At 42.7% G+C, this 25,946-nt stretch overlaps 1 protein-coding gene across 10 annotated transcripts in view; it reads left to right on the top strand.

Annotated features, from left to right (window-relative positions):
* RNF157 (ring finger protein 157) overlaps nucleotides 1-25,946 on the top strand; it is a 132,646-nt gene that overhangs the window by 66,187 nt on the left and 40,513 nt on the right. For 9 of the 10 annotated variants that reach the window (XM_061616279.1, XM_061616276.1, XM_061616277.1 and 6 more), the window contains exons 3-5: nucleotides 11,479-11,567; nucleotides 19,162-19,308; nucleotides 25,140-25,257. In XM_061616279.1, the coding sequence (XP_061472263.1) occupies nucleotides 11,479-11,567; nucleotides 19,162-19,308; nucleotides 25,140-25,257 (354 nt within the window). The remainder of the gene's footprint in view (nucleotides 1-11,478; nucleotides 11,568-19,161; nucleotides 19,309-25,139; nucleotides 25,258-25,946) is intronic. The other variant, XM_061616285.1, reaches the window with a different exon arrangement.

Raw genomic sequence — 25,946 nt, 5'->3', positions numbered from 1 at the left:
ATGGTAACCCCCCTCTGAATACTGCTTACCATGAAAACCCTATTCGTAGGGTCACCATAAGTCAGAATTGACTTGAGTCCATACATAGTCAAGAAAAAGTTGTACTCTTGCAGGCCTCCCCACTGTAGATGTGGGACCAATGGGAGAGGAAATCTGAGAACCAAAAGCAGGTAAAGAAAAAGAATAAAAATCCTCTTCTACCTCACTAGCAAGGCCTTGGACTTGGCAGTTCCTCTGTCTGGGATTCCCCATCTCTCACCCCAATAGGATTGTGGTTTAAAGTTGGGTCCTTTCATAGTTTCTGTTGCATATAGCTAAGGCTGTGAGCACACTAGTCACCTATAGTAAAGTATTTCATTGGCCACACCTGGAAGAGGAATGGGTTGATCTGTCGATCAATTGCAAAATCTCTTCGAAGCAATTTTTTTTAAAAAGTGCACTCAGACTGATCCAACCAGGTAAAAATGGCCTGGGTTTAACTAGCATCATGTGCCTCCATTTTCAAAAAAGAGAGGTGGAGACACATTAGAACCAGCAGAACAGTGAGTTTCTACTCTGAGTGTAGTGCAGTTCCACTAGCAAATAGGTCAGTCTTTGATGCATGAGCAGGGCTGACCAAAGACATGTTAGTTCCTGAGGCAGAATAGTAAATGGTGCTTGTGATGTTCTTGTAAGCATCTGTAAATATGGTAAGTGCGGGTCTATTGGGTGATGTATGGTAATTGACTGAGAGAGAAAGAGGGAGTACCTGGGTGAGAAGCTGAGGTATGCTGGATGATGATTGGCTGAGTGGCTGGTTGGCTGAAGGTATAAATGGAGGTTTGTGAGTGAAGAGGGGGGGAAGAGTCAGAGAGAGTTGAGAGAGAGGTTGTTGAGTGGGTTGGCAGAGTTCTGAGGGAAGTTGGGATTGGATTTGGCTGATATTTAAAGAGGATATATATATATGAAACCATACGCTGTTGAAACATTCTAAAAGTAATCTTGTTATTTCCTGTTATTAGTAAATAAATACTTCTTTGGTTTACCAAAGGCCTGATCCTTGGCTGGGGAATATACAGACCAGAAGGGAGGGCAAGGTAATTACCAAGGCTGAACAGAAGCAGTATCTAATGGTGGCAGCGGTGAAGGGAGGAATTGTAACAAGTCAACTATCCAGAACAACCCAGAGTTGTATGCTTTATATATAAAGATACAAGGGGGTTGGGAACAGCATAAGCACTCAGTCACAAAAGTAACCAGCTAGAGAGGGACTCAGGCAAAGTCTCTGGGAGCATTGGTTACAGGACGTGACTGGTGGTGTTGCCTAGCAGTGGGATCTAGTGAGATCTGTGCTAGAGCGGAGTGAGAAACCATATAAAGGACGGTCCGGACTGGTCGTGTCCCTGGTGGTGCCTAGTGAAAGGCAGTAGCCACAAGCAGGTGGGAACCTGACAGGGAGAGCCAGGGAAGGACGTCACAGTGCTCACCCCTGTCCAATTTAAGATGCATAGTACCAAAGGCCAGGCAAGTTAATTTAGCACTTGAGACAGAAAATCTGACAGAAGCACCTCTTCCCCTTCCTGGTAGTAAAAATACAACAATAATAAAGAGCAATCAATTTGCTTTTCATGACATGAAAAGCAGAGTGGTAAGCGGTGGTAACACAGCCGAAGCTCTGCTCGTGGCCGGAGTTCGATTCCAATGGAAGGAGGAAGTCGAATCTCCGGTAAAAGGGGTTGAGGTCCACTCAGCCTTCCATCCATCCGTGGTCGGTAAAATGAGTACCCGGCATACGCTGGGGGGTAAAGAAAGGCCGGGGAAGGAACTGGCAAACCCACCCCATATATGGTCTGCCTAGTAAATGTTGCAAGATGTCACCCTAAGAGTCAGAAATGACTCACATTATAAGTGCGGGGACACCTTTACCTTTACCTGGGCAGCTGCCTTACTCTGCCTAATGATAGGGCCGGGCCTATAAAATGAATTGGAAACATTCAAGAGTTTCTGAATCATGGTATAGCAATAACTGGAGAATCAGTTAATAGACCAACACAGGGCTTACAATAAAAGTAACAGAAACAATGTATTTGTTTACTCCCCTTTGCCTCAAGCTAGATGGATGATGCTTATAAAGGCAAAGCACAGAATTCCTGAGTGAAGTTGCAATAGAGGTAGACACTAATCTATGATTTAGCAGTTCTTTCAGTCATGACCAATAGTCAAAACCGTAAGTTGTGATATAGTTGCATACAGCAGGGGGTCAGTTGTCACCTTAGGCAAAAGATAGTGGGTATTCTATGAACATCTAACTTTAAAAAGCTAAAAATCAAAATGAGTGCCAGTAATTATGGCTTTATGACTTCACAAGACCAAGTAGTTTCTCCCTAATTCTGGCACATTGCCAGGGATTAGTTTGGGATTTCCTATAGGACGCTGCTCTCCAGCATGGAGTTTATGGGCACCAGTATGTGCGTCAGTACCTCCTATGACATCCATGAAAGCTCTAAGCAAATATCCCCTCAAAAATCCACAATACTCAAGAGACTGTTTGTTCTTCCTGTTTAGTTCCCAGCTCAGCCTTTCCTACATTGAACACCTCTCTTAAACATAGCCATATTACATTGAATGCTGGGATTGGATGCTCACCTTCCCATCTGTTCTGAACAGAAGGCAAAGACCTTCTTGCTGTGAGTGCTGATGTAGGTGCCTTTTTCCTCATTGGTGGGGCAGCTAATGGGGGTACATTTCCTCTCTATTTTGTGATCCTCTTTTTCTATTTTCTTAAATGTGACAGCCATGTTGAGCTGTGCTATGCTCCCACAGCAGACATTTTGTGACTGATGCTCACAAACTCAAAATTCCAAATGTTTCCTTTGGACTTGCTATAGAACACCAAAATTCTTATAAAGAAAGAGTTTAATTAAGCAGGGTAGATCTCATTTTGTGGAAATCATCTCTAACATGAAGTTTCAAGGTTAAACAATACTTCAAGGAAATGAAACCAAATTGCTACTTTGTACTGTGGCTCTGAAGGCACAGACTGAAAGAGGTTGAAATATTTTTTTGTAGTGGGACAAAGCCATCAACCATAGAAGGTTGTTCTGATGTGTGAAAGCAACTGTTATCAATGTCTTACACAGTTTGGTTATAGGAAGCCAAAATGTGCCTATACCCAGAGACAGATAGGGGCTCTTTTTAGCACTATGCCCCTGGATTAATTTATTCTTTATATCACACTTCACTAGTAAAACAGTACTTGGCCTATGCTTTTTCCCAAGTGAGGGACAGCATATCTCTATCCAGATTCTAGTTCCCTGAGGGAGAAGGGCTAATCCCTTTTATTTGCTGATCTGGACAAGATACCTGCTAAAAACATTTTTCACAAGCAATAGGTCTAGGGTAGAGGGCTCTCAAGGACATAGTAGTAGGCCCCCTGGGAGCTGTAAAGCATTCATGAACACCATCCTTTCTGCGAGGTTGAGCGCTCCAGGCATCCCACTAATAACTTTAGTTCCTAGCCACTGTTCATATCTACACATCTTGAAAATCCATACTATGTTTAAAAGTGGCACAGCATTGTAGTTTATAAACAGTACTGCGCTGCTTTTAATAAATAAAGTAGTATAATGGCTCTTTCCCAAGTCTGTGCCTTCCCAATTTGTAGCAACAACTATCAAATCTTTTTTTTTTGCATCAAAGTCATTTGGCCAAGGAATGATTTGAAATCCTTCTCGCTTTTGCCCTTGCTATTGACTTATTTTTGGCAGTACATGAAGATCAATGCATTTTTCCAGTGTTCTGCCAACACAGCAGAATGTAGGGTAGAATCTACTTAGCCACACTAGAGGCAGATACATGAATCACCATGTAATTTCTATTGTAATCCATCGAAGCATGGACAAGCACTTGCAGTGCAATTCCTAAGGAGTCACATTATGTTGGTGGCATACATATGGATTAGTTTCTATTGCAACTTTTTTGATGGTGTATGCCATCGGCATCAACAACACATTTTCTGCCTTGTATGTCCTAGACCAGCCTTTCCCAACTAGTGGGCCACCAGGTGTTGTTGGACCACAACTCCCATCGCCTCAGCCAGCATTGCCAGTGGTCAGGAAAGATGGGAATTGTGGTCCAACAACATCTGGTGGCCCACTAGTTGAGAAAGGCTGTCGCAGACCCTCCCAACCTACACCTAGAAAATAGACCAGATTAGATCCGGTACTCATTTAATGATAAAAAAGATAAGGATGCATGCATTTACCTACTTTATATGATTTCCTTTTTTTATTTGCATAATCTAGGTTTCAGAGAAGTTGTTTGTGTTTTTTGTTGGGAAGACGAAGAGGTAGCAAAATGCCATAGAAATCATAAGAAACTTTAGGACTGGAAAGCTCCTTGCAATGAGGCCAGAACCTCTATTGGGTAATCCTAGAAGGATTGCTTATTCCATCCAGACTTTACTTTAGGGATCAGCATAGACTTTGGATGTCTTTTGATTAGGGATGGTAGAGAAATTCAATTCAGTTCGCATTTAAAGCCGAATTTATCAAATTTACACTTTCTAAATAATATGAGAACTGGTACACAACCATTCTTCAAAATTTGCACTTATCCAAATTTTGTGAGGCAGTTCACCAACTAACCAGTGTTTATAAAAAATGCAAATATTATGGGGAAATGTGTGTAAAAATTAATATATTGGTGAAAATAACATACAAAAATGCATTAAATTAGGATAACTTGCTTGCAAAAAAATGTGTACATTAGTCAAAACTGCATACAAAATGTGGTTCTTAGGACAAATTCAAACTAAAATGCTGAAATAGTTTCATGAGGTTTTAAAAAAAAGTTTCCAAATTGCTGCAGAAATGTGGAGAACTGAATTTAAGATTAGAAAAATGAGAAACTGAGAGAACCAAAACTGTCACATCATTCCATCCCTACTTTTGATATAATTCTTCCAACATACTAAAATTATTAATTTTTTTTGCAGAACTCAGAATTTTTCATCTTGTCCGTATTCATGCTTTTAATTTCTTTAAGCAATGTTCCCACCGCTCATTGGTTTAAATGGGTTCAACATTGATTCATGCATGCATTGTGGCTTTAAGAAGTCAAATCTCTTGGAGTGCTTCCAGACGTTGGTGATTCTAGCAGCACCAAATTATTGCAGATTTGCTTTAAGATGGAAATAGAACAGCAACCTCATTCATGCAGTTCCAGTAACCCATAGTTTGACTTGCTGCAAATCAGGCCTTAGTTTAAAGTGGGGAGCGCAAAAGCCCTGTTTTCTAAAGCACCAGTATTCAAAGACTGGGATGCTTTGGCTTAGCATTGTGTTCAAAATTAGACTTGTGATTTGTCTTGCTCCAGAAAACTAGGCACTGTAATTAAGGCTTACCGCTCATGGTTTGTTTGGGTGAGACAAACCATGAGCCTGGTTTTAGATGTAACACTACACCAATCCAAACTATGGCTTAACTCCTGGAAGTACAGCAGAGGTCGGGGAGGAGCAAACTGACCATGATTGTCTCATTGTGCCACCAGTATGCTTGCCCATTCATGCCAAGTCATCATTTGGCTTAGTGTTACTTGCAAACCAAGCCAATGTCTGCCTCTCTAGATAAAAATCTCAGAAGAACTAGTGCAATGGAAGGTCACTGTTGCCTAGGGACAGGGAACCTGCGGCCCTCCAGACATTGCTAGACTCCAACTTCCATCACTTCCAACCAGTATGGCCAATGGTCAGGGATGGAAGTAGTCCAGCAGCATCTGGAGGGCCACAGGTTCTCCACCCCTGCAGGAAATTGGGAAGATTAAAGCTGTTGGTTTGTCTACAGATACAAACTTTGGTACAGATACAAACTTTGGTATTTCCTCAGACTACAGTGAGAGCTCTTGCTCTAGCTTAATTTTAATTGGTATTGCCCTATTCTATTTCCTCTTCCTGTGTTCATCAGATAAAGCAACAATAAAATTTTACCACTTGGTGGCACCAAAAGGCTTGATATAATGCTGCTTGTTTGCACAGCAGTAAGTAGGACAGCAGCCAGCTATCCTCTCTTTCTCATGATTTGGTGAATTTGGGATTGTATGCCAGCAACCTGAGGATAATGTTATGCTGTTTAATATTCCTCATGTCTTGAATCAGAGCAGGTATTGTGTACACTACAAGGTAACAGGTGTTCTACAGTACAGAATATTGTCAGACTCCAGCAAATATACTTTCACATCATCTTGTTTGATTCAGAACCTGACATAATGTACTTTCTGGGCTTGGGCTTGGCTGTTGCTTGATAGAATTGTTGGCTAGCAAAGATATGTTTCCATGTAACCAGTGTTGGGGGTGCTGTGATGCCTACACTCCACATCTGGTAGAACTAGAATGGATGTTTTTTATACAGCCGTCAGAGTGGCTGTATACTATAGTCAGCATGGATTTTTCACATTCTGCCATGTTAAATTGAAAATTCCCCCTCATGCCATTCTGCTGCTTCCCATAAGCTCATTTCAAAACAAAATCTTACAAAACGTATAAGTCCTGAACTCAGAAACACTTGCTTAACAACTCTCTAAGTTTTCATGGCAATACACAAAACACTCAGAGAGAATTGAGAGTTCAAAGTGTAAAACAAGAGAAAAAAATCCAGACACCTGTTGGACTTTTTTCTCAGTGGTCTCATAATCTGTTGAAATTAAAAATCAGCCATGTTCACAGAGTACCTATACTCCCATTACTGACCTTGCCCCATACTCTGACCTTCATCTTCTGCAGTTTAAAAGTTTTAAAAATGCATGGCTGATTTTTAATTGATTTAATACATTTAACATTGAAATGCATGCTCAGTAAGAACAGTCTGTGTTCTAAAAGCCAGACTTTGTTGTTTGGGTTGGCTAATCAGGTGGCCACACCCACATCAGACATTTATTTTACTTTAGACAGTCATGGCGTCCCCCAAAGAATCCTGGGAAGTGTAGTTTGGGTGCTGAGAGTTGTTAGGAGACTTCTATTCCCCTGACATAGCTCCAGTGGCCAGAGTGGTTTAACAGTCAGCCCTCTTCTGGGGATTGTAGCTCTGTGAGGGGAATAGGGCCTCTCCTAGCAACTCTGAGCCTTCTTCACAAACTACACTTCCCAGGATGGTTTGAGGGAAGCCATGACTGTTTAAAGTGGAATAATGTCTGGTGTGGATGTGGTCAGGGGCAGCTTTGGTTTAAATTTGGGTGGGAGACTACACATGTCTGCTGTAGAATAAAAATAGGGGGGAAACCCTGAAAAAAAAAACACAGTTAGCAATGTTTTCCTTTTGGAAAGGAAAGGGGCTTTCCCTCTGCCTAGTGCACACCCCCAATCCCCTCCCCTTCCTGACCTCCTCCTCCTTCCCCTTCCTGCCCCTCCCCCAGGTCTGGTTTACCTATCCTAAGCATGATTGTGCAGGAGTAAATCCCATTGAATTCAATAAGCATGAAAATGATCAAACCTGCCCTGCCCCTCCTCTCCTCCCTTCCCCCTCCTCCTATCCTCCCTTCCCCCTCCTCCTATCTCCTCCATTCCTCGTTCTCCTCTTCTCTCCCCTCCTCCCTTCCCTATTCCAGCCTTTCCTCCCCTTCTCCACTCCAGCCCTTCCTCCCCTTCTCCTCCTCCCCCATGGTCAGGTTTACCTATCCTAAGCATGATTGCACAGGAGTAAATCCCATTGAACCCAATAAACATGCAAATGATCAAACATGCCTCTTCCCTCCCCATCCTTCCCCTCTCTCCTCCCTTCCTCCTCCCTTCCCCCTTTTCCTGCTCCCCTGTGGTCAGTTTTGCCTATTGTAAGCATAATTGCACTGGAGTAAATCCCACTGAACTCAATAAGCATACAAATGACCACACCTGCCTTTTACCTCCTCTCCCCTCTTTCCCCTTTCCTCCTCCCCTCCCCACTCCACTCCAGGCCTCCCTCCCTCTTTTCCTGTGGTCAGTTTCACCTATCCTAAGCATAATTGCAGAGGAGTAAATCCCACTGAACTCAATAAGCATGCAAATGATCAAACCTGCCCTCCTCCTTCTCTCTTGCTCCCATCCCCTCTCCTGCCCTCTGCCATCCCATCGTTCCCTTGTTACCAAATTCTTCCAAGCTTCCCAGGAAGTGGATTGGACTGTGAAAGACGAACCCAAATTGTGTTTGCATTTTGACAAATTTGTAGGGCAGTACAATATCTCTGAGAGGAGGTCAGGTCTCCTGCTCCCCTGATGCATTCACTATAGCTTCCCCATTTCCCTGCTTTTTAAAGTTTGATAGAAATATCTGCTGGCTATAGGTATGCTCTTAAACTGCAAGGTTTTTTGTCTATTAGTGAATAAAATATCATCCTTGCTTGGTGTTCTTCATGACATATCCTAGTTAAGTATGCCAGCTAGAAGCTCTTGGCTCAAAATGAAAGGATTTGTTGTGGTGGGGAGTAGCATCCATTAGGAATGCATAAGTATGGGTGAGAATGCCACAGCTGTGACAAGTCCAATTGGAATGTAATAAGATTTCGTTGCTCAAGTACAAATTCAGTCTGAATGACCTCTTAGAAGGCATTTGCAGGCCTCTTGTCTGTTTGATGCATAGCTCCAGTTCTGGGAGTATATCAATGAAATTTTATCCCTAGTTGGAATACCTACAGTCAATGGATTATATTCTTCATTCATGCTTATTTTAAGATTTGGTTGAATGTTCACTTGCCCTTTCTCTCTCCCCCACTCCCCCCAAAAAGTCTGTTTTCCATTTTATTGTTTCAACTTGCAATGTATTAACCAGATTGTAAATATTGCAGTATACAACACATAATAAATTGTAGGTCCTAATTTGGATAGATGTTGTTTTTTTATACTAGGTTAATATTGTTTTGTTGTTTACTAAAGTGTAATGTTCCATGTAAAACCTTCATTCTAGTGAGTGAAACAGAAGGTCCTGGCAGCTTTGTAGGCCAATCTATCTTGTGTGTGTTGCATGAAGTATCTGCTTAACTCATGACGTATCTGCATGCTCATGCTCCAAATAGAGCACATTGCAGTAATCTAACCTGGATGTTTCTAAGGCATATATGACTGAGTACATCTTGCCAGGAAAAGGTTTAGATGGTATAATAGATGAAACTGGTTTTAAAGCACTCCCGGCCATTTCCAGAACTTGAGCTTCAAGGAAGAGAGCAGAAGCACCCCCAAGCTGTGGACCTAATCCTTTAGGGGGAATGGAACCCAATCCAGGACAAATGGAACACCTAACCTTGGGTAAATTCCATCACCAGTGGCATAAAGCAACATTGTGACATGTGCTGGTGGCATGATTTCTGCTTTCTTTTCACTGTCAAAAAGAAAAATCTTTCATGTAATTTAAGTGCGGTTTGAGTAAGATATTTGATTTCCTTTTACAATAATAGTTCAGACTAGAAGCAAAATTTAGGAGTGACTGTGTCTGATAGAGAGATTCTCTAAATAGCACCAAACCCTTTTGAAATATAATCATAATTCTGCCTTGGTATTAGTCCTTTAAAGCTGAAATTTTCATTATCAGGAAAGCTGTAGCCAGCCGATACTAATAACTCAAGGTCATTCCAGAGTACATCTGCATTAGCTCTGTCTTCACAGCATTGATTCTTGCATGGGTTGCACAGTGCTATGCTCATGGTCTGCCCTACTCATTTCCTTTCCTGTCCTTCCAGGGGAACTGTCTTTAGAGCAGCTCCTCTTTCTCTCCCCTCCCTCACCCCCCACTTTTGCTTGACCAGTATCAAGCAAATATAAATCTTTCTCTTTTTTTGCCTCTGGTGTGCAGCTGGTTAAACAGGCAAACCTGTATTCATTCCGTGACAAGTAGGCAGAGAATAATCTCTGTACCCACCACCAGATACTGATCTAAATTGGCATTCTGCTTCATCAGCAATCTAAAAATACCCTTCAATTTACTGCAGTGGACATGTTAGACTTCTGCGAGAGCAAATGGGAAAAGGGGGAGGAGGCAAGCATGAATAAAAGGGGCTGCAAAAGTAGGGCCTAACAGTTTCCATCTTCTCACCTGCGTATATTGAATCTTAGTGCAGATAATGGCTTGCGTTATTCTCTGTTCATGGCTGTGGTGGAAACATCCTGCTCACTCTAAATAAATAAATAACTTGGGACAAAGGTTCCCAAGGCAGCTGTATGTGTCCACAGTGCATGCATGGAATATATTCTGCTTGGGCGGTTTCACTGTCGCAGCAGGCGTGGAGGAAGAATGCATTCTGATCTTTACAAGCAAGCACTCTTCCAAAAGGGGAGGGAGAAACTGCAGCTGTACCTGTCAGACCACATCTACACCATACATTTAAAGCACATGGCTTCGCATAAAGAATCCTATAGTTTATAGTCCTATAGTTTACCCCCCATTGAGCTATAAGTCTTAGCACCCATAACAGACTATAGTTCTTAGGATTCTTTGTGGGATGCCATGTGCTTTGAATGTATGGTTTGGGTGTGACATGGGTGTTGCATTTAGCAGTCTTTTTACCAAGCCATTTTTAGAGACTTTTTTTCCCTTGTCAAAATCCTGGCCTTGCCCTTCATGGGAAGTAAACGCCCCTTAGCTTACTTACTGGGCATACTAGCTGCTGGAGCCCAAGGAGGGGCCTTAGTCTTGGGATTCTGAATTGTTATCCTGGTTTTGTCTGCCACCTCCACTTTCTCCTGGGTCCCTCTCAATCTCGGTGTGGTAGGGAGCTACAGAAGCTCCCTTGTGCCCCTAGGAGGCATGCACCTTAAGAGATTATTTTCCTATAAAATCCCTTGAAATGCTTACCTTTGGAACCATTCATAGTTTGCCATATATGTTTTGCTGCCACTGTGTTTCAGAATTCTCTGCAGCAGCACCACAAAAACGCGCACACATTTACTAATCTGTGTTTGTGTGCTACATCTTTGTGCTCCTAAAATGCAAGTCTTGACTTCACATCAAGCCATTTACATGCCTAGAGATGCTTCTCTGACTGTAGCATCTTTTACATTACCATACAACACTGAACTTGTCCTGTTGAGAACAAGCAAGTGGGCAAGTGGAAGGGAAGGCACCAGTCTGGGAACCAACGAAAGAAGAGACTTCCAAAGGTTCACTAACAACAGTTTAAGATCCATTGCATTTCCAGTTGCAGAAATCTCTTTCAGTTGCCCTGATGAAGAAAGAGCCCTATGATTCAGAATGTGTTGGGCCATAACCTATTGGTTCTGGTGCTTCTCTTGAAGGTCTCACCTTTCCTTCACCTGAAGAATAAGCAATGCTCGTCTGGGCCCTATTGCCTGTGCAAGATTGAGTGAATTTGTAAGTTAGACTTGTGCTAATCACTGCAGATAGGGCCTTACAGACTGTGTGACACCTCAATGTTCAATCCCCTTTTCTTTCTTTCTTTCTTTCTTTCTTTCTTTCTTTCTTTCTTTCTTTCTTTCTTTCTTTCTTTCTTTCTTTCTTTCTTTCTTTCTTTCTTTCTTTCTAGTTTCCATATGCTGCCCCACCACCCCAGGAGCCCGTGAAGACATTGAGAAGCTTGATCAACATCCGAAAGGACACATTGCGCCTAGTCAAGTAAGTCTGTGTTGTTTCACAACAGGGGTTTGTAGCACTCTGAACCTCTGACTCAGTGGAAGCAAGAAAATGATTGATTATATAAATATCTTTGGAAATATCTGGTGGTCAAAACCCATCAGAACTGTACTTGAGCCTTTAGGTCACATAGCAAAGTGTTTTTGTCTGCAGCAGCAGTAACTAGCATGGTGCCTTCCAGATGTTGGTCTCCAGCTCCCATCAAGCCCAGCCAGCGCAAGGATGATAGGAGCTCTAGCCCAGCAACACAGAGAGGGCTCCATGTTGGCTACCCCCTGGTTTAGCAATCACTAGCACGCTGCTCATTTGCAATAAATCAGGGTTGAAAATGAACTATGGTTTAACATGACATGCAAACCAGGCCATTATAGGCTGCCACCTATGTCAATCCAGCTCAATGTTGTTAACTCTGGCTACCCCCACATGATTTCCATGGAGAAGATCCCAGGTTCAGTTCATCACATATTCACCCAAAAGGATCTCTGGTAGCAGGTCTAGAAAGACCAGATCCTTGGAGGACTGGGGCTGGATGGACTGCCACTGAGTTGTGCCCCCTTCCCTACTTCATCAATTACCTGTATAAAAGCATCTGCTGGCATAAATGATTTTTAAAGGTGCCAAACATACCTTTGCCTTACTAGATGAAAAACGTTAAATCTTTTAAATATATTTCTGGGGCTTGAGCACTTGTCTAGTAGGATAGTTCAGGTGTTGCACATAATGAGTGCTGTATGCCTCATACTGACAAAGGGTGCTTTCTATTAGATGCCTAGAATTTTCTTTCCTTAATTTTTTAACCTGGGTACAAAATTACTGTGTTTAGGTGACGGAATGCATGTGCAGTGTCAGTTGTGAATGATGCATATGTGTGTAAATTGGCAGGTTTCCCTTCATTATATATTAAGCTAGAGGCTTGATCCTTTTTCAGGTGCAGTTTGTATTTTTAAATGGCCAGGCTTATGCTGCCCATTAAACATGAAAGGATCAGCCTCCCTCCCCCCTGCCTGCATCTGTGTTTTATACTTGGGGAAACTCAGCTGTTCAAATACATATGCCATCTGCAGTTGATAATGTCATGTGCTGTTTTGCTCCTTTAAAATTCTGGTACTTTTTGGATTTCAAAAAAGCGAAGTTTGAATTTAGGTAAGTCTGCATTACTCTGTTTTGAAAATGGTGTTGGAAGCAGTCCACCAGCTACTGTACAGCAGGGGAGATCCGTTTGTAGCTCCTCAAGATTAGTGCAGAGATTATCTGGCTGTTTTGTAGAGGAGTTATGCAGATGCCCTGTAAGATGGCTAGACAGACTGTTTGCTCCTTTATATCTTCATCTTCAGTGCTTGGCTTTCAGGGTCACTGCAGGTGTCAACAGGATTTAGATGGAGTTAAATTCACTTCTGTTGCTGGGTTGGAATTAGGGCCAAATAAAATTGTAGAGCTCAGGACCGGAGACATTAGAGAGTGAGGGTACTTAGCTAGTAGAGACTGTGGGCAGCATAGCAGCAATAGTAAAACAGGCCTGGGTAAAGGAGTATTTTCTACCAGTTTAAGATGCCCTGAGCTCTGTTACTGCCTGTCAGGCCCTTCTTTCATTGCATTCTCAATTTCATTTACTGTTGTACTTCCAGCTATTTTCAGAGAGATGTTGCCAAGGCCTGGGAAGTCAGGCATGCAAAGGCAGAGGAAAGAAGGAGTGAGAGGGAACCTCTTGCTAGCTCTTCCTCCTATGTATACTCCATATACATAAACAAACATACATCAGTGAATTGGCTTTCCATTTCTGGTAGATCTGGGGATGTGATGGTGAGGCCTGGATAGACCTGACCACGGAGAGACTGTGGGTTTGTTCACATTGGAGTTTACTCTGTATTTGCAGCTGTTTGTGTTCCCATTTAATTTGCATAGTCCACATAATGTTACCTTCAAACATCAGCAATCTCAGTGCTTTTCCCCTGTAAATTCGGGTTTACCCAACACTGAGCTCATCCAGTAAATTGGGGGAAATTGGGCTCCAGACTGCTCCACTTGGGGTCTTGGACAATTTGTTTCATTGTTCTGGGGTGAGTGGATCAAGCCTCACTTTCTGCTAATTCCTTTTTCATGCTCACTGCTTCCTCCATGGTTTCATTTCTTTTCCAGCCATGCTCATAACTATTTCTGACATGCTCCTGAATGGAGGAGCATATCCTTATATATATATATTTCTTTTGATCCCTCAGATTTGCACAAAACCAGAAAACTGCACAACAAACCACATTAAAAATGTCTACATCAGGTATTGTGCAGCAATGTTAATCTAAAAAGTGTGAGCTGAGTATTTATAGTTGCCTGAGTGTGCTTTTGCACACTTCCTGGGTAGGGAATGTTTTTTAAAGATAAGGTGTGTGCATAGTTACCTGCGCACATACTTTATCAGTACTTAATCGGCATAATAGAATTATCAAATTAGACAGGGAAAAATACTAAAGGGAATGCCTACTTGTGTGAACAGGAAAGGCTAAAGTGGCTCCTTGTATAAATATTCAAATACATGCTGGTGAGGACTATTCTGGTCTAATTCGAATGGGGAAAAAGTGGATTAACAGCTAAATAGTGCTCAAAAGTGGACCAACCCTCCTAATCTAGGCTTACCCCTTCGTAATTTCTCAACAGGTAGACCTGGTATCTAGATCATGGCCTTCCACCCGCAATTGAAACCCTCCATTCTTTCTCTGGCTTCCTGCCATCCTTACTTAAATGCACTGCTGCTACAATCAACTTTGCAGCCCACCCAACTCTGTTTCCAATAATAATAATAATAGCCCACACCATAATTATTTTTAATTAAAAAATATGAAAACAAAAACAGAATAATAAAAAGCAACACTGGGCTACTTGGCAAGGCTGGCATAACCCACACACGCCTGCGACAGCCCCAATGGGTGTAATAACGATGGAGTTTAATAATAATGGTGGGATTTATCTGTACTGTCAATGGCAGGTTAATTTTTTTAATGTTTAGAAACTCTGGAAGAGAGAGTTTTTATTTTAATTTTTGGTAAGAAATAAGGCCTGAGCTTGAAAGATCATGAACTCTCATTTTTGCTCCTACCTTTTTGTTCTCAGGTGCCTTAACTAATCATTTCTATGCTAAAATCCTGAATATCTGAATTATTTTTAATTGGGCAGTTTTTTATGGAGTAGCATAAAAGTCTTAAACATTAACCAAGAAGTTCCTTCTATAGACAATGGGTGTTTCACTTTAGACTTGTCTAAACTGACTAGACCTAGGATCCAGGGAATATGGCTCATCAGAGGTGATGATGCCACTGTGGATGCCCATGGCTATATGAAGAGGTAGAATCCAATAATAGTTGGAGGATAGCATCACTGTTCCGTTTACCCTGCCTGAGTTCTAAACAAAATTAAATTATGCCTGAATAGAATTCTTAATATAAACGGTGAGAGTGACTGGAGGCAGGAACTTTGAGGACTGAACCTCCTCTTTCCACACTCACTTGACTGCTCACACGGTGTGGAGCACCAAAGCCCCACAGAAACTTAAATTGGATTTTATTTCCAAAATAGTTACCTTTAAGATCTAGTTTAGCCCCTTGACCCAGCAGGGTGTAGCAAGGAATATCAACTTTGGGTTGAGCTGCCAGTCCTCAGGTTAGTTTCAACATACTGGATGCGGCAGGGATGGTGTGGGTGCATTTGTTTGGAGGGAGATGGGGATTGTATGGCATCACCGTCTGCTGTCCGGTTTAGACAGTGTCAAGTGTGTGGCTTGCATGCTTTCTCTTAATAGGTGCAGGCTTATGGTCAGGGTTAACAAATTAGATGCTTCAGGATTAATTACCAAGGGCCTAGCACTGGTGTTAATGCTACATGGGCTGTGTGCATATAGTTGCACCCTGGAGTTAAATGTGTTTAAAATGCTGTTACAAAACAGGTGTCCATGCAGCATAAGCCATTTAACGTGCTGTTTTGCGAACATGTTCTTGTTGCTTCTTTGGGATACCTCTGTTCTCGCAAAAAGGTAACCAAACCAATTATTTTCTCCAGAGGCTCTCCAAACAATACAAAAGGAAGCAAACATTGAAAGAGGGAGCATAGTTGCCCCCCCCTTTCCATTATGATCAAGTCAGTAGTCATAGCATTTTTCATTAAAAGTCAGATGGGTAATCTGACTGCTGTCATTCTCAGTCAGCGGGAGAGTAAAGCATACAGGAATGGGTTAACTCCTGGAGGCAAAGTCAAACATTTCTGAAAAAGTTTTTAAAACAGTGACTAGCCAGAAGGGGAGATAACCTGCATCCAACAGCCAATATTGACACTGCCTCCAGCATGATCACAGAGTCAACTCTGTCTCTATCAGGGATATTGGGGGGAGGGGGATTTTTTTCTTCTTAGTTTTTTCAGTTCAATCAGCAGCTTCCTTCTCTTTCTAATCCCACCCAGCAATGCTTAGGTAGAAGTGATGGGGGAGGAAAAGGGAGCTGTCTTCTTAGCGCCTGGAGGTGCTTTATCATGGAGCTAGCTGGGAACCATCCCAGCCCCCTGCACTCTTCCGCAGCCTGGTCTTTGTGGCTAAGGGTGACGAATCAGCCACAGATGCAGCTGGAACAGCACATCTAGTACCTGGAGCAGCTTTGTCGGAGGTAGCCGGGAAGCATCGTGGCCTCTCCTGTGCTCTGCCATGGCTCGGCCACCTCCAGCCAACTGCAGATACTGGTGGCGTATTGGGCATCCATTCCCTGCCCCCCATGAGCCAAACACCAACCCAGTTGGCTGTTTGGCAGCATGCCTTCACTTAGAGTGGTGGCTGCCTGCCACCTAAGGTAACAAGAGCCCTGGTAGAGGGGGGAGGATTCATTTCTTACAGCCTTTTGCCATCCGGAGAAGGCCTGTGGGAGGTGTCCTCAGATCACTCCTCAGTTGAGGAGGACAGCATGATCCACAGTAGGAATGTTGTTTCCAGGGTGAAAGCCCGCTTGCCACACTAGCCTTATCTTGGATTCCCCTGAAGTGGTTTCATTTTCTCAAGTCCCTTCCATTCAACCAGGGGAGGGGCGTTGAGATGCGGTCTCCTGATTCCACTATCCAAGAACCCTACAAAAAGGCCAAATGCCATAAACACCATTCATCCGGGGATCTGGTTCCTCTTCCATGATGGTATGGTTTAGTAAGGGCATGATGAGGGAGGCAGCGGCTGCTCTAGCCAAGTACTTGGCTTGTTCCCACAAGAAGAAGTGATCCAAACACAACAGGGCACATGTGCCTTTACTGTCCATCACCTGCTCTTCCTCTTCTTCCTCCAGCCCCAGATGGGGGAGGAGGAAGAGTAAGCACAGGGGCTCTCTAAAATCCAAAGTTCCAGAGGCGCACCTCCAGTGCCAAGCCCCTAATCCCTCTAGTGCCCTTTCCCTTAGTCTTGACTCTCTAAAGGTGGGTAAGCTTCCTTCCTCAGATTTAGGGAGGGAAGAGGGAAGAACCACTCCTGCTCCACATGCATCAGCTTCAACAAGCAACACCAATACAGATCCAATACCAAGCAGCCCCAGGCATGACACCAGAGATGGGGAGCAGGCTACAACTATTTGTCAGCATTTGGGCAGCCTCCACATCAGATAGGCAGATCGTCAGTAGCATCCTGACAGGGTACTCCCTGGAATTCACCACCTTCCTAAGGAACAAGTGGCAGGCAGTGCCTCCATCACGCATTTCAGAAAAATTACAAAGGACTCTAGACACCATTGCACATCTTGTCGAGATAGGCACCATAGAACCAGTTCCAGAGCATCAGCAGTCATGTGGGGTCATCTCTATGTTTTTTACCGTGCCCAAGCAAAATGGTGAGTTCTGTGCCATCTTTGATCTGACATTTCTGAACCATTTCATTCAGACCAGGAAATTCAAGACCTTCAGTTTGATCAAGGAAGCAATTTCTTGGTGTCCATAGACCTCAAGGAGGTGTACTTTCATATCCCGATCTTACTTCAACACTGCTGCTTCCTGCATTTTGCCCATGGTCAGAAGCAGTATCAATACAAGGCCATGCCATTTGGCCTATTCAAGCTTATAGTGGCTGTAGTGGGGCATCTCCACACCTGGGTGGGTTCATGTGTATTCCTACAAGAACAATATTTTGGTCTGTTCCTCATCTGCGTTGAGGGCACAACAGGATGTGGAAACCACCATCTGTTGTCTGGAGGCCACGGCTTCATCATTAACAAAGCCAGGAGCCACCTGGTGCCCACCCAACATGTCCAGTATCTGGGAGTAGTGATAGATACAGTCCAAGCCAAGCTGTTCTTTTCAGCAGACCCAAGTCACCAAGATCCAAGCTCAACTTCTAGCCTGTTTGAACAGCATCCAGGGTCCTCTGATGGTCCTGGCAAAACTACAGGGTTACATGATAGCGGCCATCATCCCCTGGGTACACTTCTATACTCGGGCCCTACAGTAGCCCCTCTTACCATACCAGGACCAAATCACCTAGTGATGAACTGGACCATCATGATCCCCAAGGAGGTCCTTATTGTGGTGGTGCCACCAAACCAATCTGGAGAAAGGACTTCTGCTCAGGACCTCCTCAGCCATGGTCATCATCACAGATTCCTGCTTCTTGGACTGGGATCTACCAAGTTCACTTTGCCCAAGGGAAGTAGCATGGACCAGAGTGCAAACAGTCTGTCAACTGGTTGAAACTCAGAGCCATCCAGATGGCACTCCAGGAGTTTCTACTCCTCCTGTCCCGGTCCATGTTCTAGGCCGGACCAACAGTGTCACAGCCAAGGTGCATTTGCCTTCCTGCCCCTTCCACTTCTAACTAGGTTCCTACACAGAATGATGGGCCTGAAAACCCAGGTAATAGTGGTGGCACCCCAGTGACTCAGATGACTGTGGTTTTCAGACTTTGTGAATCTAAGCTCTGGTGCCCCCAGCAGTTTCCTTCAAGACAGAATCTCCTCTCCCAGGAGTCCTGTTCTCCATCTGGATCTGGGCTGGCTCCAGCTCCATGGCCAAAGGTTGAGGCAGTTGTTGAGGGGGGAGGGCCTGTTAGACACAGTCATCAACACCATCCTGGCCTCGTGCAGGGCCTCCACACAGAGGATTTATGAGCTCACATGAAAGCCCTTGAACTGGTGGCACAGATATAAGCAGCCTCTGGACAAGGAGTGCCGCATGAATACCATCCTAGACTTCCTACAGGAAGGCTTAGATCAGGGCCTCGCACCCAACACCCTGAAGCATCAAGCAGCAGCGCTAGGCATTGTACTCCTGATCTTGGGAGGCCATTCCATAGTGGGTCACCCAAAGGACAAATGCTTACTCAGGGGCAGCTCTCCTCTCCCCCCCCCCCGTACAACAGAGATTTCCCTCCAGGGACCTCTTGCTAATTCTGAGGGCATTCTCATCACTGCCCTTTGAACCATCTCATTCCATTTCCATCAAGGATCTAACCCTCAAGATGACCTTCCTGGTGGCTGTGATGTCAGCTAGATCGGTTGAGGAGCATAATGTGTTGGGTCCTTTTGTTTATTGGAAGTTCCAGAGCCAGAGTAACTTCTTTGCCTGTGTCTTTCCATACCAGGTGCACAGAGGAAGTGAAGACTCCAGGAGAAGAAGTCAGCAAAGCAAAAGTTCATTATAATGTGGAGTTCACTTTTGACACTGATGCACGGGTGGCTATAACAATTTATTATCAGGCTACTGAAGAATTCCAAAATGGACTAGTGAGGTAAATATAATGAAAGCTGGGGAGGAGAGTGTTTGTTTCCCATGTAACGTGTTGAGAAGGTGATGACTAAATGGTGTTTCTGAAGCTTTTTCTTCAAATGACCCACCACCACCAATGTACAGAGAGGAGATGGACTGCACCTGCTGGCTCCAACCATATCATCCATAGCTTCAGTGCAATATTTGAAAGCTGAGCCTATTCACATGCATGTATGGTTGTGAGCATATAGGCTCTGCATACAGTTGGGAACCCTATACAGTCTCCCCCTCCGTGTTAGATATATGTGTAGAGGAGGCGGTCCTTTGAACACCCCTAAAAAAATTAAGATCCTCTCTCATTTTAGCCCTTAACATGATATTCATGTGCAGCATTCTAAGGAGCAAACTATATCTAACACACTTGTAATTGTTGCAGATGGATATGTTCTTGTTAGCAACGGTCAGGTTCCACTGAATATTGTTGCATGTTTCCCACAAATTGTCTGGGTTTAACTATATGTATGGAGATTTAAGGCTGTTGATGATATTTGAGTTTCTTTACAAATAGGCAGCACATAAGTAAACAGCATAACACTCTTAACAACAGCAGCAAAATCCACTGCCTCCTGTCAGTTCACCGAAGGGAGAGAGCCCAGGCTAGTGATGGACATATCTGTCAATGTTGGTTTCTCTCAATTCAGTTTGCCACATTTCTGCATAGTTTCTGGTTTTTTACGTCCTCACAAGAAGTTAGAATTTTAGTCCACATTTCTCCTTATACACATTTTTGCAGTTCCCCCTAATATAGGGACTTTTTGTACATTTTTTTTTTGGTTGGCGGACCGCATCACAAAATTTGGACAAATGTGAATTTTGAAGGGTAGTAGTTCGTTTGTTTCAGAAAGTGTAAATTAGGTAAGTTTGCATTAAAATGTGAACCAAACCAAATTTCTCCACCATCCTTAGCCCAGGTATGTGGCCTCCTTTTTCATTTTCCCTCTCACAGGTATGTTCTCTTTCTCATTCACATAGCTACCCACCTCATGAATGAATCACACCCTCTCTCCTAAGTACTGGAGAGAATGTGATTCAGGCGGCACATTCCATCATATGTGGTGGACATGTGAGAAAGTGCAAACTTTGTGGACCTTATTTTAGAAGAAATTAAAAAAATAACTAAATAAAACATTAGCAAACACCACAAAGGCTACCTAAACCTTTTCATAGACTGTAATAGGGACACAAAATGTAAAACACTCATGGCAGCAAGAGTCACAGTTGCAAAACACTGGAAAAGTATAAAGAGGGCCATGGTCAGTTACTGGTTCCAGAAGGTCTGGTATATTGCTTTTATGGAAAAGCTAACCTCCAAGCACAGACAAGCAAGAGGTGCCATAAAAAAGAGGACGTTGTGGATTCTTGGTATTTGTTTATAACTTATGTTAATCAGGCAGGACACGGATGGGTCCCGCCAACTCACTATGTTGCCTGCTGGAGCACTTAAAATTTTAATGATCTTTACTGAAAGAAAATAATGTACCTAAATTATTAATCATTGTGGTTTTTAAAAAAATATAGCTTAACCAGTTGAAATGCATGCCATTGCGGGGGGGAGCAGGGGATATAGCTCAGGAATTGATAGTGGGGTAGTTATTGGTAGATAGTTCAGTACAACACAGGCTTCTGGTAATAGAACTTACTCATATCATTTAAACTCCTGAAACAGATAAGGGCAATATTCAACTTGTCATTTCATTTGTATGTTGTGTTATTATATGAAATATTTGCAATAAAAATTATTCACAAGAAAAACACATATACCCACCCACCCCAAGTACATCATGTTTAGGTGGAGGACAAAGGTATACCTTTTACAAAGTAATGTTCACCTTTCAGAGATGTCTCCAACTATTTTCTAGTCATTATGGGCCATTTTACCTGGGTTTTCCCTAACAAAAGATGTGTCTGGCATTTTTTACCGTTGACCGTTAATAAACTTCTAAGCAGCTGTGACATCCTGGGTCCTGGGCCTGCAACCCTCCCTGCTCCTTCACATCTGAAACTGGTGACCCCAAAGACACCTACATCAGATTTGGCCAGTTACCTACTGCACCACAAGCCTCAGCAGTCCCCTGATTAGTTAAATGGTTCATATCCTGAGATCCTCCATGATATTGGCATTTGCATTACTGATCTGTTTATCAAAATAATCAGTAAACTTACAATCAAATTCCTTATTTATTTGTTTATTTATTATTTTATTTTATTTATACCCCGCCCTTCCTTCCAGCAGGAGCCCAGGGCGGCAAACAAAAACACTTTAAAACATCATAAAAAGACCTTAAAATACATTAAAACAAAACAACACATATAACTGAAATTGTTACTGTGGTGCTTCTGAACATTTTCCTGAAAAACTCTGGCCCAGACCTAAATCTTTGGTATACAGCCTCCTTAAAAGACTCAGAATCCACCACCTCATCAACAGGAAAACTGTTGTATATCTCAGATAGCTCCCCTGTTATCGAATTAGGGAGGTACCTTATAAACACCCCTGAATCAATATTGCACATTTGAGCAGTTTTTTCATATGTACAGTAGTAAAAATATTTGGGGATCTTCCCCATCATAGGGAGTAAAATCTTTAGGAGAGATTTTGGGAAGTCTGGCTTCCTCCTCAGCCCTCCTCTCTTCCCTCAACAGTTTTTCCAACTGGAGTTTTTCTAATTCCAATTCTCTATCCTTTTCTTTCTGTTCTAACTCAGTTCTTAATGTTTCTTCATTTTGTTTTAGTTTTTCTCATTCAATCTGTATATCCATCCCTCTTTGTTTTTTTCTTTGTCTTAAGTTCTGCTCCTTTTTGCTGCATGTCTGCCCTCAGTTTCTCTCTGTGAAACTCCAAATATTGTGGATTCTTTTCCATAGGAGTGGGTCTGTCTGGAATTCCTTCAGCTTCCCCAGCAACTTTACCTCTGAAGTAATCTAATAACATCAGCTTTAACTCATCTGCTGACTTTCCTTCTTGAGAGAGATTTAAACTTTTCACTTATTAGTCAAGCCCTTCGTTCTTCACACTCAAAATCTCAATTTTTCCAAGATATTTTTTATTTATTTATTTATTTTATTTATTATTTAATTTATATCCCACCCTTCCTTCCAGCAGATGGTGTGTCTTCTCACACACACGACATTACAGCTTGAGGTTATGTCTGCTGGGGCATGGGCCGTTACTTTGTATCACAAGTGTGCTTGTCCTTGCCTGTCATCTGTGTGACTAAACAAGCCACACCTTACTTGGTTTTCTGCAGCAAATAATGAAATAATATACCTTTATTTCGTATCCCACCACTAATGCCACCACTTGTGATGTCCCAGGTCCTGGGCCTATAACCCTCCCCTGCCCCTTCCTGCCTGAAACAGGTGACCCCAAAGACGCCTGCCTCAGCTTTGGCCAGTTACCTACTACAGGAGTGGTTGGCATCCTAAGACAGCAGGAGAAAAAAGAAGGGGAACCTCAAGATGCCGAAGAAATGGATTTCTTGAATGGAAAATCCAGATAGATTTTATTAAAAAGGAAGAAGCCCAACGCGTTTCGGCCACTTGAGACTTGGCCTTCGTCACGGTCTATAAGTAAAATCATACATCTTTTAGTGGCATAATCATACCATACAGTATATAGCTATACATTGCATTGAGAACAAAATGGATACTTACACAATCAATCTAAAAGGTCTATCTTCAACTATTTCCTATGCAAAAATGTGCATGGAATATCTACACCGATTCTGTGCAATAGGAAAATGACCGTGTAGCAGGAAACACTGAGTGTGAAACTTATACACTTGCTCGAATGCCTATTAGCAGTGAGACAGAGGAATTTAACACAGCTGTGTCTAAGGGATCATCTCTGTAGTGTGAGATCTTATAAAAGGGGAAGGAACTCTTAACTCCTCATTAAGGCCATCAGGAACAAGCATTTTTAATTCTAAAATCCACGCTAGTTCTCTCTTTAGTAGGATGTGAGTATTGTGCACAGTTATTTTTTCTACCACCCAAAAGTTTAAATCTTGTAAGGAATGACCATATCTTGCAAAACGGTCAGCCAAAGGAGCTCCTGATCTGTTGTTTCTGAAGTTGCTTATGTGTTCCCCTATACGCTTTTTGATTATTCTTGCTGTCTGGCCTACATAGAACTTTGAGCAGCTGCACTGGATGATGTAAACGACATTGGGTGTATTGCATGTGGAAAATTGTTTCAGAGTATATTTCTTTCGATTGGTAGGGTTGATGAATTCTGTCCTCTTGTTCGTAAACTTGCAGTAGGCACAATGCCCACAGGGGTGGTGGCCCCTGGGAGCACTTGTGCCCACTGCAAGTTCAGGATACAAGGGGAGAGGGTAGCTTTGTTGGTGTTAGTTATTTGTTTTTGGTTTGTAAAGAGCAACTTGAGCATGCTTGTAGACAGCTGCTACATGGCCACAGAATGCTCAGTTTTTAAAGAATTAAAACTAAACTTAAGGTTAGCAAATAGCCTTATTATGGGAGGGTATTGTGAGTAGGGAAGGTATATCGGTAGGAGGTGCCAATGGCACTTACCTGGGAAGAAAATTGCATGCCAGTTGCCGAAATGCAGAAAAGTTAAACAAAAATCCTGTGCTTTGAAATTAATTGAATTAAGGATATTTTGGGTATCCATAGTGTATAGTAAAAGCAACAAAGAGTCTTGTGGTACCTTAAAAAAACTAACACTATTATTTATGACATAAGCTTTTGCTGTGCAAGGGCCACTTCCTCAGATGTGCGAAGTGATATCTTTAGTTAATGGTGCAACGGGATAGAAAAATGGTAGCAGTGAGGTCAAAAGGAAATGAAATGCAAGAAAATGAGACTTACTTTAAAGGTTAAACATATAAAATAAGCACAGTGGCCATTCACAAAGCAATGTGGATGATAATGCAAATGGCCTGGCATTGCTCAGTTAATTGTAATACCTCTACTGGGATAGAGCAAACACTTACATAAAGTTCATCTGCATGTAGTTTGCAGTTCTCATGTATGTTACAAGAAAGCAGGGTGGCTGGGTACTTAAGAGACAAGGCTGCAAACGCTAGGTTCAGGCAGGGAGCAAAGATATGTAAATCAGTCTGGAAGAGCAAGGGCAGGTGAGCAGAAAAATGGCCAGACATTGGGTCCAGAAGCGAGATAAATTTAAAAGAGCCTAAACAGCAGCAAAAAGCAAAGTGGCTTGTTGTAAGGGCCTTGTATTGAGCTTGCTGTATGTGTAGGAAAAAGAAATCAACTAGACACAGGTTAATGGCCAGTCAGAAAGATTATCTCCAAGGGTACTTGTAGCAATTTGAACTATAGAATCTCAGAATCAATGTCAGCCTGTAGTAAGGTAGAATTCAGCATAGAATGGCTTTTGATATATCACTGCAGATTCTCAAAAAAATTAATATAGTGGCATACCAAAAGTCAATCTGAGTTGAATTATGCAGATGCCATCAGGATGTAGATGAGTAGCTCACAACAGATCTATGTCAGCATGGACTCAGTTGTCCTGGAAATAGGCCCTAAGGATACCATTAGAGAATCTTGATTGGAGGATTGATATATTGTGGACAGCAAGGAAGTAGCCATCTGTGGGTTGTTGTTTTTCTTAAATTAATATAAGGCATGCCTGAAATCCCTTTGAACTGCAGCCTGTCTGCTTGAGATAAAACTGGTTTCCTACAAGAAGAAAGAGCTTTAATTTTGGAGTGTATTTGGAGAATGCTACATTTTGGGATTCAAGAATAGCAAGCACACATTCTGTGGCTGTTAACTCTATGTGTTCTTCCTTTTTCATGATAGTTACATCCCCAAAGACAATAGTTTACAGTCGGAGACTGTCCGCTACAAGCGAGGAGTGTGCCAGCAGTTCTGTCTCCCCTCCCATACTATTGACCCCTCAGAATGGACTGAAGAGGAGGTAAGGCAAAGTGGGTTTGAAAATGAGGGAAGGAAGTTAAAGAAATATTTTCAGCGCTGGAAGAGATACATAGGAATAAAGGAATCCTTAGAAAGCTACAAGGACCCAGCCTGTTAATACTAATGCAGCAGGCTACTGCCCTGTGGGAACTTCCACGCAGAAAAGATACGAGCAGACTATACTAACGAGGGAAATTGAGCACATTTAAAATGAGTAATGCAGCAATGGTAGTACAGCACCTAGCAACATTAGGTGTTATCTGATTAGAATATCATGGTGTACAATCATCATTTGGGATGTATTGTTATTAATTGCCCACCCTTCACCATTAGGTTCCAGGGCAGATTACAGGTATTTAAAATATGGAATTAAAAACAGTGACATTTGCAGGAATAGGATGCGTCCTAAAAACATACATCTCGAGTGCCGAAGCCAGGATACAGAGGTGCATCATTAGCATTTGCCGAAAACTGTATAGCGAAGGTTCCACACATCACTCTGTAGGGAGTGAATTCCGCAGAGAATGCCCTCTCCCGGGCCGCCAAACTTCTGAAGGTGTTGGAACTACCAAGAAGGCCCCCTCTCCTAATCTTGAGAGGTTTGGGAGCACATGATTTTTGCAGGAGCAGCTGGGAGGGCAGTATGGTGGTGGCGATGGGGGCAAAAAAGGGGAAGATTGTTTTGGAAGA

This window comes from Rhineura floridana, chromosome 3, assembly GCF_030035675.1.
Source record: "Rhineura floridana isolate rRhiFlo1 chromosome 3, rRhiFlo1.hap2, whole genome shotgun sequence".
Classification (NCBI taxonomy): domain Eukaryota; kingdom Metazoa; phylum Chordata; class Lepidosauria; order Squamata; family Rhineuridae; genus Rhineura; species Rhineura floridana.
Note: the sequence above shows the minus strand (reverse complement) of the source record. Positions and strands in the feature narration are given on the sequence as shown.